The sequence below is a fragment of the Panthera uncia genome (genome assembly GCF_023721935.1).
Source record: "Panthera uncia isolate 11264 chromosome A1 unlocalized genomic scaffold, Puncia_PCG_1.0 HiC_scaffold_16, whole genome shotgun sequence".
NCBI classification, from domain to species: domain Eukaryota; kingdom Metazoa; phylum Chordata; class Mammalia; order Carnivora; family Felidae; genus Panthera; species Panthera uncia.
Window position 1 is genome coordinate 2,062,263 of NW_026057576.1, and position 13,573 is coordinate 2,075,835.

Sequence of the window (13,573 nt, forward strand, 5' to 3'; positions counted from 1 at the left end):
AAAAATTCATGTAGTATATAACATACGAAGCAAAACATGAACGATCCCTTCACGGCCACCCTACTTACTCCTCCCCCTTTTCCAACCGTCTTGGTGCTTCCTTCCAATCTCCTTCAATGCTTTTATGTATGTTTTTCTCCTCAAATTTAAAAGTAGTATGTGCCTATCACAGAGAACTAAAAAATAATTCGATAACAGAACAAACTTGCTTATAATCACAAAATCAGAGCCCAGTGCCCAGGCACACACACTTTGTCTATGACTGGGGGTCATACACATGGTTTTGCGTCTTACATTTTCATGTATTGTGAATAATGTCCTGTGTCAGAGTCTGAAAGCATTGGTAGTTTTATCAATATGAGTTAACACCTCCAACTCAGACCATAAAGAAAGGCAGTTTAGTCTTTGCTAGGAGAAAAATATGTTTCATCTTAGAAGCAGGAAAGAACATCAGGCCTCTGTAAATATTTCAATTAGAAGGGCCCCTTTTCTCTTAATAATCAGTGTAAAATACAGCACTAAGCAACAAAGCACAGAATATATAACTGAATGCTTCTAAGACTAATCATTATTTGATCTATATACTACTAGAGTATTAGCAAGAAAGCATGTTTTCCATTTAATTGCTTAACAATGTATCTATATAGTTACATAAAATGCTGATTGACATCGATTGATCTGCAGCTATAATCTAAATATAAACACATCTGTAGAACCCTAACCTTGTACTGCCTTTTCTCTCACTCACAAACCAATGAATAAGTACTGAATGGATACTTCTCAAAGGTGGTTTGGGGCGCCCGGGGGGCTCAGTCCATTGAGTGTCCGACTTTCATGATCTCATGGTTCGGGGGTTCGAGTCCCGTGTAGGGCTCTGCACTGACAGGTCTGAGCCTGCTTTGGATTCTGTCTCCCTCTCTCTCTCTCTTTCTCTGGCCCCCTCCAAAATAAATAAACATTTAAAAAAAAAAAAGGTGGCTTAACAATTCCACCTATAAAATATGTCTCCAACTCTACATAAAACTAAACAGAAAGATATTTTAAAAATGTTATTCCACTCGGTGTTTCAAAACAAGAAATGTAATTTCACCCACTTCAAAGGCATGTTAAAGAAAACACACATATGTGGACCTTCTGGCTCACAGGAGGCCAAGGAGCAATTCTCTTCAGTCTTCCTGGATCCGGGTTCATCCGACACCAGCCACCTCCCCCATGCTAAGTTCAACCCCAAGGAGATCAAAGTCGTGCCACCTCTGCCCTGGCTCCTAACATCGGCCCCCTGGGTCAATCTCCAAAAAGGGTTGGTGATTACATCGCCAAGGCAACGAGTGACCGGAAGGGTCTGAGGATAACAGTAAAACTGACCATTCATCGGTATGACAGGTCCAGGCTGAACTGGTACCTTCTGCCTCTGCCCTGATTATCAGAGCCCTCAAGGAACCGCCAAGAGAGAGAAGCAGAAAAACACTAAGCACAGTGGAAATACCACTTTTGAGGAGACTCTCAACACTGCCTGACGGACGTGGCACTGATCTTCGGCCAGAGAACTCTCTGGAGCCTGACACAGATCCTGGGGACTGCCCAGTATGTGGGCTGCAATGTTGATGGCCACCCCCCTCGTGACATCATTGACGACGTCAATGGAGGTGCAGCCGAATGCCCGCTAGTTAACAACTACAAAGGAAAAGTATTTCAGTAAAGGATCATTTAACAGCCGAAACAAACAAACAAACAAACAAAAAACAAAACAAGCCCCCAGACCACCAAAAACCCCTCACACATATGGAACGAAGTATGATTTGCAGTGTTTCCTAAAAGTGAACAGACTGGCAGCGGACCTTTCCTTTCATACATTCTTCTGTCACTTTTCCAGTAAAGAGTCACAAATGTGATACACAGAGATGGACTAACCACATCAGTTCCAGAAGACAGTCCTCTTTTGTAAACCCCATCACAGGACCTTAGGTTTTGAATTTAACAACCAAGAAAAAAAAAGTATGAAAAACCACATGATTTTACTATTTGTAACACACATCTTCACTTCAAAGTGTCTGGAAAGACCAGATGTTAAAATACGGACCCAGTGTTCACTCTGCACACAGCCGTTTGGAATAAAGGGCACAAGGGGAGGGCCGGTTACAATCTGAAAGTGTCGCCTAAATAGGAACATTCTGGCAAATTCTTTCCTTACTTCTTTGTCTTCACAGCCTATCTCAAGGACAAAATACAGGCATGTTGTACTTCAGGGGTAGATGAAGAATTTCACTTCTAAAAGTAATGTTGAGGGGCGCCTGGGTGGCTCAGTCGGTTGAGCGTCCGACTTCAGCTCGGGTCACAATCTCGCCATCTCGCGGTCCATGAGTTCGAGCCCTGCGTCGGGCTCTGGGCTGATGGCTCAGAGCCTGGAGCCTGCTTCCGATTCTGTGTCTCCCTCTCTCTCTGCTCCTCCCCCATTCATGCTCTGTCTCTCTCTCTATCTCAAAAATAAATAAACATTTAAAAAAAATTAAAAAAAAAAAGTAATGTTGAAAAGTCTTTCTTACAAACTTAACCAAGAAAGTATACGAAAGTATTTATTAGCTCCCTATTTGTTATATGAAATTAGAGCACGCCCTTTTCTGTTATATACACCACATACACAGCGACACTACAGTAAACGTGCATAATTCCCTTCTCACTCTCCTCCACCCACTTGGTGAATGTATAAATTATTTCTCAGAGTGATTCACTGTTTCCATTAGAAAGACAATCTAAGACTATTGAAATATTCTCCCTATTGTTGTATATCATATGTAACATATGACAAGCACACCTAAGCACGTAGAAAAGCTACGTATTTTAAATAAGGACTTAAGTTTAATCACTATATACACTACGTCCAGGACGCTGGAAAACCATGCACATACGGACAACAGTTCCAACACATTCTGGGGAAACCCTTCCCCATCCCTCACTGTCTTCTCTCCTTCCCTCGAACTCTGGAAACAAGCGTGGACCTGAATCCAAGAAGCGATGCAGAGACTGCATTTCCGCAAGTCGTTTCCGGGTGATGTGTCTCTTGAGTGAATTTTAACAGAAAGACCATCGCAAAACAAGTCGTTTTTCTAACTGGACCTTCAGCATACGTCGACAGCTTCTCTGCATCGAGAAAGGCTACAGACTGCAAACAGGGGCTTGAGGTTTCTTGTAAAAGGCTGAGCAAAGTGTTACCGCAGCTTGTCCACCCTGTACAGGTTGGTCGTTGGCAAACCTTCCCAACAGGCGGTCGTCCCTTCCGGGCAGCCACATGAGCTACTGTTCATGCCTGGCACCGAGAACGCCCGGGGGCCCGCTCTGCCTGCCGACACCCCGGCAGATTCGGGCCTGGGAGCTTCCCCTGCCATTCCAGCGTGTGGGTCCTGGGGTCCCGGTATGTCTCCGGCGGCAGCCAGAGGGCAGGGGCAGCTGCGACCCCACCCGAGTCAGCCCCGGACTCCCCCTGGTCCCACCACTCACCCATCCTCTGGAGCAGGTGCTCCACAAGTAGGCGGAGTTTGAACCCACAGGTACACGACAGGTACTTTGAAGCCTCTAGGCGGGATCACACCCTGTGGGCAGAGCGCTGCGATTTGATTATTTCACGTAACGTCTCCAAGATCGTTCCAGTGGAGACACTTTAGTTTTGATGAAAATAGCTACACGTGGCCTCTTCTTCAAATGCCCTCATCGTGGTCTCTGGAAAAGAGCGACATAATATAGCAGATTTCCTATAAATGAACACTGGTATTCCTTTCGTACTGCTTTTACCAAAGCCTCTCAAACAACTCGCCTTATGTGCGTATCTCTAAGTACGAAGATTACGCAGTGAAACTTGGGACATGTATTGCCAAATCACTTTTTTAGTAAAGTGAAGCCATTTTACGTTCCCGCCAAAATGCTTCTTTAGCAACACTGGCTATTATCTACCATAGGCAAAAATAATCTTATTGGTGTTTTCACTTGCATTTCTTTAATTAATGAAGCGAAGTATCTTCTATCCGCTATTATTGATCCGTATTTCTTTCGTGAATTTCTTATTGTTCTATCTCCATTTTTTCCTATCAGTGCTAATTTTCTTAATTTTGCAGGTATTCAAATCTGTCTTGCTTTACGGTCACCAGCACTGCGCCCACTTAGAAATCCCTTTCCTAGCCCATTATTAAATCCATTACCCATGGGTTTTGTTTTGTTTTTGCAGTATTTGCTTTCACTATCTAACATACCATGAGCAACTGAAATCTGTTCTGATGTAGGATGTGAAGGACTTTTTTCCCAAGTGGCTAGCACATTGGCCCAGCATCATATATCAAATAACTGATTTCTCCCTCACTGGTCTATAGAATATCTAAACCACCATTGTTCTTTTTTAAAAGTAACATGCACATAATATAAAAATAAATTAGTGAGAGGGCACACAGTGAAATGTATGTAACCTATTCCACCCCCCCCCCCCCCCCGTTTCCTCTCTGGAGACACTAATAGTTCATTGTGTATCCTTTCAGATAGTCTCTTGCATTAGGCCACCGTAAACGGCAGTGGGACATGCGGTTTCCAGTCCTGTTGCTTTAAACAGCTCTGCAACTAACATCCTCATGTACCGCTCATAACGCGTAAGTAAATGTGTAACACTCCCCAAAGTAGAACTGCTAGGCCAGAGAATATGGACATTTGGAAGATGATTTTGCCAAACTGCTCTCCAATGATGCTGCCCCATAAATTTATACTTCCACTAAAATGTGTGAAAGACCGACTAGTATTTTTGAAGTTTGGGATAATTTTATAGGCTCTGATGCTCACTTGTGAGAGTTCGGGACACGACAGAGTAATGAACATGAAATTCTTTCCTCCAATTGTTTTCTGAACTTCCGTGTTCATTTTGTGCGTAGTTAGTATAAAAAAAAAAAAAAAAAAAAAAAAGTCCTCAAGAATTTATAGTCCAGCGAGTTGACTTCAAAGTGCATGTGACTAATCTGTGGCTAAATTAAATTAGTAATAGCACAGCGATGCTAACTTGGCCTGGAGGCCACGGGGAAGTATGATGTAAGTATGATTTCTACTGTATTGGGAATCCTGGATGAAGAGAATTACCTTGTATGGAGAATGGGCTGACAGGTGGTGACATTCTTGCCGGGAGAACAGCAGGAGGGGAGTTAAGGAACCTTAAATCCTCTTTATCAAATGGAAGGCACGGATATGCAGGGGTTCAAGAAAATGAGGCTAACTTCACAGAGTTGTTAAAACATTCATAAAAACCTGTTACACGCAAAAGACTAAATGTTAGTTCTCATCCCTCTAGATTCTGGAGTACCTGAGTATAAGACAGGTAAAAGAGGCCAACATCTTTTCCAGAAAGGTTCTGAAAAGCTAACTTACGAGAAGTGAGAAAAGTAAGGCCGATGCGATGTCACTACTGCTCTTGGTGTCAAAATGGCCCCTTGACCAGTCAGGAGTCTGTCCTCCTTCCGACCTCAAACACGGTGCTCTAAATTACCCCCCCCCCCCCCCCCCGCCGTCCCGCCAATTAAAACAGAAAAGGCTGCTGCATCTCTACTGGTTCTTGCAAATGGTTTGAAATTTTGCTCGTCTAAAAATTGGAATCACGGCTCTCAGAACCTTCCTGTTTTATCCAGCAGCCTCAAATAACAAAACCGCTGATTTGGAAGGGAATGAGAATACAAATGTCAGAAAGAATTCTACGCAAGATAAAACCCATTATTCAGCATTCTGACAACCACAGTTCAACTTTTACAGGGTTTCCAAGGTACTTACAATCCTAAAGTGACTTTTGAATTGAAAGTTAACATGTTCAGAAAAAGCAAACTTAAGACGTTCTGAATAAGCAATCTCTGGCCTTCATAAACTACAATACGTTTGCACTCAAATAGCACCTGTCTTAGATGTGGTTAGCACAAATTGTTAGCCGCTTCTCTAACTAAACACTATTTTACCAAATTTCCAAAAGGATCAAAATAACAGTTATTCTCTCATTTGATATATACCACTTTATAACAACAACAAAAATCTGTTCAAATACAAGACTTTATTTTTATTTATTAATAAGGTAAATATAATGATTTTTGAAAAAAAAAAGTTTAAAAACGTTCAGCCTTCATGTTAATGTAGGTTAGGCCATCCAAAAGACAAAGCAGAGTTAACATTAAGTCATGGTCCAGGATTATACTTATGACAAACAAATACAGGACTTACGGTGCTTGATAAGTAAAGACAACCAAAATAAACCGTATTTCAAATTTGTTTCTATAAAAACATATTAAAGACCATTTTAAAATAGTATCCATCTTTTCTTTCAAATGGGCATATAGCTTCATTTGCAATCATGTACAAATATAATAAACTTGACTAATAGCTTTCGTAATCTTTTAATACAAATACAATTCCTTCCTCCTTTATGCAACCCAACAGGGTAATAGCAAGTGAAGTCATTAGAAAAATATGGACCTTTCTGAATCTATATTGCATTTGTAACTTAGATTGGAAAATACAGTTCAGATCATATGAAACACGTGGATTTCAGGTGTACAGCATCACCTGTACCTTGCAAATGATCAGATATGGTCTTTATTTTGGCTGAAATGCAAAAATACGATTAATTTCTCAATAACAGATTAGTTAAAAATAGTTTCCATTGATAGCAGTGCTAGTCCTAGAACAAAATGTAAGCAAAACATATTTGTAAGTCACTGTCTATTCAGTGCCCCCAATATACAGACCCTAAGCCCTTAATATACATTTGCTTTAAAGATTAATGAATGGACATCTCACATGTCTGATAATCTTTACTTCAAACGATCCTGTAAACATAGTCAAAATCTTTCTAAAAGAAGTAAAATTCAAGTAAACATTGCATATCTGATTTAAACTAACCTTACAGTTAAATTCGCTTATGACACATTGGATGAAAATCATTCAATACGTAACAAGGTTTTAAAAAATCATCCACATGTAAAAATGGAACTGAACTCTGTAAACATGTTCATGTTTAAGAACTACTGTAGTGCAGCTGCTCTTTGGTTTGGCATAATGAGACCGGCCAGACGCCTCAGGTACCGAACATTCAAGTAAATCTGTACCCAGGTAAAACCAAGACTCCTGGTGGAATTTGTCTTTAATGGCAATGGCAGGACCTGAAATTCAACTTTATTTTCCTTAAAGATATCAAAGTGTTCGAGGGACCAAAGATAGAGTACTAACAGATTTCGACAGGCCTTCGTTTTGACCTTTGCCCCTAAAGAGTTGATAGCACTAATCAATCAATACCAGTCGAAACACCAAAGAGGCAACCTTGCCGTGACTCCCAGGCCATTTGTAGGCCCCTGCTGAATGACCATTAACACGTATGAATAAATCAGCCAAATATCTAGAATGTGGCAAAGTGCTGGCCATAAATTAAACCAAAGGTAACTAAGGCAAAGGCTTTAAAGTGAAAACTTCTCAAAAGGTGTTTGCTATACTATTAAAGATGATGTTAAATAAAACTTAAGAGAGAAAGATTACGTCACCACAAAAGTGCCTGAATAGGTTAAAGGGGAAAAACTGTGTTTCCTCAACTGTTAATCAGGTGCATGCAAATCCTGTGATCTAAATGTAGAAATACTCACAAAAAGTACCGGGAGAACATTTCTGCAAGTAGTCAGGTAAGTTTAAACGTTCACAATTTCCTTACAATACATAAACCGCCAAAGTGAAGTGATTTTTTTTAACTCCCTTAACTCTCATACTTAAAAGTTTTCTGGAGTCAAGAGTATTAGGACTACAAAGTTCAAATAAAGGTAAAGGAACCATTATAATAGTATTCCAAACTGTATTTTCAAAGTAACTCATTCCTTTGGTTCAAAGGGAGAAAACATTACTTCCTATTAAAATCTAATATTAGCATAGCCAATGGAATTAGACGAATCCTATAAACTGAAGATCTGGAACAGCTGACTAAAAATTTATGCTACATTAGGAAATTACAGAGCTATCCCTACAGCGTATGTTTGGCATACAGAAGGTGCCTCCAAAATACTTGGTGGATGAATGAAATATAAGGTTAATTTTGCAAAATTAGGAGTCAAAGAATGTGAGAGGTCATCCAGTCTAACTCATGCATAATACCCCTTCCTCCAATCCTATTTTACAGACCGATAAACCGTAATGGTCAATATTTACAGATGCTGGTTAAGATTCAGCTCTATCCAATACTGGAAGCGATCAATCATTTTGGTTTGTGTGTGCACATAGGACTAAGCAGGATAGATGAGGTAACATGTCTATGTTGTTTCTCCCTTACAGGGTACAGTATTTTCCCTTAGAATTAATTCAACAATTCCTGTCGCTTAGACTGGATTTCCAAAGGAATAGGGGTATGTATATATGTTTAGCAGGCAGAAAGGGGCTGCTGTTTAGGAAGTCAGATTTCAAAATTGGCACGAATAGTGGAATCCACTGCTCACAGACTGGAAGTTTTAAACGGACTACTCAGGTTAGAATTTCTCTCCTGAAGGTAGAATGATGCTAAGCAGTTTTATCCTAGTTCAAATTGCATTTTAAGTCACCGTTTAAGCTTTATAGGATTGCTGTAAAAAGTTTCCAAGCAATTTTTAGTAATCACCTAAACTGACATTTGAAAGTCAACAGCGTGTGTACCCTAAATACCTTAGGACGACAAGTAATTTTTAACAGCTTACAAAACCTGCCCATCTTCCTCTTTACTTTTCTCCTAGCCACTGCCACTATTCTGTGTCCAATATTTCTATAGCACATGTGCCTTTGTGTTTCCCTGCCCATAAAAATACCCATGGAAGTTCAACAAAAAAGGAATTTGAAAGCAGAGAAAACCAAAAATACTTCTCTTTAAGCCTTGGGCACAACACTACATTACATGGTTGTATTAATGCTTAGAACTAAGCCCTCAATGAATTATACAAATGTGCTCCATGTTTTAAATAACTATATTTAGATATCTGAATCTTTCTGAGTGTTATTTTATAGCCAACAATAAAAAAACTTTATTATTAAAAATGTTGAAAAGTATAAAACAGTAATTATAAACTAGCAAACACCCAATAAAAAAAAGTTATTTTCTTTTCCTTACACAGTACAAGCAACAGTAAGTGGATATTATCAATCACCTTCAGCCACCACACTGCCCTACATGTACTTCACTTAAGACAACTTCTCAGCTTGTTGGAGTGAAAATTTATATGGATACAAAGAAACGACTCTAACAATAGAACTCAGGTGTCAAAAAAATACATCTGCCATGTCAACGTGTGTTTTGATAGCTCATAACTGTAGCATCTCATAACAGGTGTTATTTCCAAAATAAAATTAAGTCACTTTTGTAGCAGTCAGTCGATGTAGCACAAATGGGCTTATGTAAGATTAAGGCATCTTCCTGCTCTGGAGTTAGTGCTTCTGTGGATCCAGCGATCTGTACAAAGGCTTCCTTTTTTAAAAAATATATCTTCTCTTATACTTCAATTATTTCATTCCATTGATCATTTTCTTGCAAATAAAACTGAAAATATCAGTCCATAATATGTTTTTATAAACCTACAAAATCAGAAACAATTGAGTTATTGGTTAAAACTTAATTCTATAGTTCTGAAAATAAGATTTATTAAGCGGTTCTGTGGGCTAAGGTATAAAGCTGCTAAAATAACAAGACCGGACACAGGGGCACCCGGGTGGCTTAGTCGGCTGCACGTCCGACTTCGGCTCAGGTCATGATCTCACGGTTCGTGAGTTCAAGCCCCATGGCAGGTCCTGTGCTCACAGCTCAGAGCCTGGAGCCTGCTTCGGATTCTGTGTCTCCCTCTCTCTCTGTCCTTCCCTTCCTCGTGCTCTGTCTCTCTCTCCTTCAAAAATAAATAAACACTTAAAAAATAATAAAATAAAATAAAATAAGACAGGAAATAAATACTTTAATACAACTAATACTGTAATAATAACAAAGATTTTTATAAGCAGCAAGTAAGGGGTACTGCTGACCTTCTTCCTCTGAAGCAAACGAGAACATTTTAAAAGAGGTAGATTCTTTTGGTTCTCCCTTACTGTTAACTTGGACATAACCTGCGAGGACATCTTTATCCACCCCTTCCTAAGACTGCTAGAGCATATAGGGAGGTCCCCCAGCAACATTTATAGATTGTTGAGGATTTTCAACAACCACTAGCATCAGACATTCTTCCACCCACATTAGGAATTCTAGAACCAAGGCTATACCACAGCCACAGTTCTTGGTCACCTCATGACACACAGTCACCACTCCTCTCCAGAGTCCAGCCTGACACAAGCCCACCCTGAGAGCCTCTGTTCTGATTCTGCTAGGTCTCACGTAGGCTCTGCCTGTTACCTCGGACCTGGGCTCCAGGTCCTCTGTGAGGAACTGAATGCTAATGAAAACTGCTGAGCAAGGAAGCAGATGTTCCCCTGACTGAGACTGCAGATGAGAACTCCTTGAAAAAATGAACTCCTGCCACAGAAAAACTGACAGTAAAGGGACACTGTCTTCAGTTGCTGTTTGTGGTCGTCTGTTATGCAGCAAAGGGTAACCAATACAGGTTACGAGGAAGACTTCGGGACAATCTAATAGCTGCCCAAGATGCTACCAAGTCATCGAGAGAGTCCCCAACTGAAACAGAGAGCCGTCTTTGTTTCAAAGCATCGGGAGAGACGGAGCTCACTACATCCCTCACAGTTCAACTTACTTACACCACCTACTTGCACTAAGGCTTATGTTTAGTCTGTCTGGGAAGTTCTTGGGTGCCAGGTAAATTAATTTCCTCTGGCTGCTGTCTCGGGCTGGCCACACAGAGAACAGCTGATCAGCGTGGCTGGCTACAGGAAACTCTCTTTTGTTACCTCTTTTCCAACTAGATCACATCAGCGAACCTCTTCAGTCTTTTCTGCAGCCACTCTTCTCTGGATCAACATCTTTCTACTAGTAGGCAAAAGTCATCTTGTTTTTCTTAAACTAATTAATAAGACACCGTTTACTGAAAAGATTAGTTGTCCACATACCAACCCAAAAAAGCTTTTAGCTTCTTCATTAACCTACCAATACATGTTTACTAAGATTGTGCTAGGAGTGGTAAGAAAAATGGGATTGAGGCAGCTGTTACCTTCCAATCTCTTCTTAACTACCTAATTTTGCTGATATAATTGAAAGAGTAAAAAAAAATGGCTTGCAAATTGTTTTGAGATTAGAAAACATGAAAATAACTGCATTTGTTCAAGGAGATTACCTTTATACTGTCTTACCTTGTTCTTATTCAAATGGTTAGTTATGAACCAGTGGTACTCAATTTTCTATTGCCACTGTAACATGGTTATTTGTCCCTGTAAGCACATAATTATATACGACATGACACAAAAAAAGAAGTATTAAGTTTCTGGCTAAATGGTAGAACTGATGATCACAGTAAAAGCAACTCTTACGAAAGCACTGTATTATGCTTATGGTTATCAACCATAACCATATCCTCTTGGAGAACCCAGAAGCGCTAAGAGCTAAAAGTCTGGTTTTAGGCTTATATTTGTGAAAATGTCCATTGGCTTTGAAAGCAGCAATAACTGCGAAGCCCATGAATGAATTTTTCCTTTGACCTTACACATGGGTCTGATGATCCTAACGAATACTAATTCAAGAGAATATCCTAATGATACGAATTCAAGAGAATAACTTAAGCACTGCGAAGAGCCAAAAACAAACAAAAAATCAGAAATTCTGACAGCAGGCTTTCAAGTCTTAGGGTATTTCCCTTGGTACAAAATGATCTGAATGTCCAAACCATTTTCCCACAGAGCAAGATGAGGACAGTGCTATTACTATTGCTATTAAAAACCGCCATGCAAAGAGTGTAGCTTGTAATGCATGTTAAATGGCCAGCCTATGTCATAAACCTGGCCTGGTTCAAAAGACTACCTCTGTCTTGTCAACTGTTCCACAATGAATTCATAATTCACGAAATGATTAACAGTCATCATGAAAAGGTTAAAATATTTTTGGTGCACTCTTTTTATATATTAAGGCAGCAAAGACTACAATGCATTTCAAAAATTATTTTCAAATAAGCAAAATTAAGACCCTAGAGAAAAATCTTGTTTAAACGCCATTCAGAATAGTGAATGCCAAAAGAACTTTCTACATCTGAGGTCAAGAAACATATGGCTGGGTAACAAAAGGAAAGTCCAACCGTGTCAACAGAACAGAACACAGGAGTAGTCACTACACTTCCTCACTCAAGCCTTTTCTCCATAAAAGCTACCGATAAACACTGACACCCCATATGTCAGATATTCCATTAACAAGTCTCTCACATGTTAGTATTTTTAAATATGGTGCTATTTTGATTTCTCCACAATTGTTAAACCTGGTTGACCTTCATTTGAACCAGAAAAAGCAGTGTTTTCGAGAAGATAAGTAAGTATTACCTGATCTGACAGTGCCTTCTTCAGATTCATTCTCTGTCCACTGAGACTCACTGTCCAACAATCGGTTTTTTGATTCACTAAGCGGTTTGATAGGAAAGGGTTGATTTGAGCCAATACTGAAAAGAGGAGGAAAATAATTCAGTAACTAGTTTAATGCTCAATTAATACTTAATTAATAAGCAGCAAATTAGTATTCCTTCTCCTACATATGTGAGGGCAACTCATGAGATCTCAGCACTCTTAAAAAACTCTATCGTCAAAAGAAAAATATGCCCCCAACCCCCAACTGTGAATGGCTCTCTAGACCCGAGAATCTGTATTCCAACAGTGCCAACGAAAACTATTAGACAAAAGAAAAAAGCTCCAAAGGCTGGTGTGAAACTTTTAAAACGTGTTAATCAAGAGCCGTTAAGGTAGCACAAGGTGGGGATCTAGGTCTGTGGCCAGGACAAAAAAAATTACCTGTCATTTCCCAAGTTTTCTGCTTTCTACCTCTGCAGTTTAGATCTAAGGGGAAAAAACGATTTAGTGACTCCGCGCAGACTTACTTTTCTTGCTAAGAGACCCGGGGAGGGAGGGAGTGGAGGAACAGAAGGAGGAAAAGGGAAGTAGTGTTCCTTGCGTACTTACTACGGGCCAGACACTGTGCTGGGTGCATCAGACACATGTCAAGCTTCACAATAACCCTTGGAGGCAGCTGTGATTGCCCTCATTTGACAGAGCTGGAAACCGAGTCGCACACAGCTGAGGTGACTTGCTCAGACCCACAGTAAGAGTTAGAGTTCTAAGGTCCAAAGACTGGAGGTTCTAAGGTCGACGTTCTGATATTAATGGGCCGGCTTGGAATTTATAATCCCTCCTCCCCCGCAATTTAATTCTGTCTTAAATAAATTTCAACTGTTTCACTTTGACAGAAGCATCTCTATCTTCTTTAAAATTTCATTTAAAATGAGCTATTTCTGTGAATTTATGAATCGGATTGCTTGGCATGGAAATACTGAGAAAATATCTCCTAAGATGAATGAATGAGAAAAAAATTTCCATTTGTATTTTTGAAATCCTCATTAATACTATTTTCACACCGCAGTTAACATCTGTTTATCAAAGTATAATG

General features: G+C 39.8%; 1 protein-coding gene across 4 annotated transcripts in view; it reads right to left on the reverse strand.

Annotated features, from left to right (window-relative positions):
* Nucleotides 1–6,039: 6,039 nt before the first annotated feature.
* ZDHHC20 (zinc finger DHHC-type palmitoyltransferase 20) overlaps nt 6,040–13,573 on the reverse strand; it is a 71,785-nt gene continuing 64,251 nt past the window's right edge. For 2 of the 4 annotated variants that reach the window (XM_049647343.1, XM_049647346.1), the window contains 3 exons: nt 12,460–12,575; nt 11,287–11,364; nt 6,040–9,576 (listed from right to left, as the gene is read on the reverse strand). In XM_049647343.1, coding sequence (XP_049503300.1) covers nt 11,327–11,364; nt 12,460–12,575 — 154 coding nt within the window. In that variant the 3' untranslated portion in view covers nt 6,040–9,576; nt 11,287–11,326. Of the gene's footprint in view, nt 9,577–11,286; nt 11,365–12,457; nt 12,576–12,921; nt 12,967–13,573 lie in introns of those variants that run through there. The other 2 variants (XM_049647344.1, XM_049647345.1) reach the window with 2 other exon arrangements.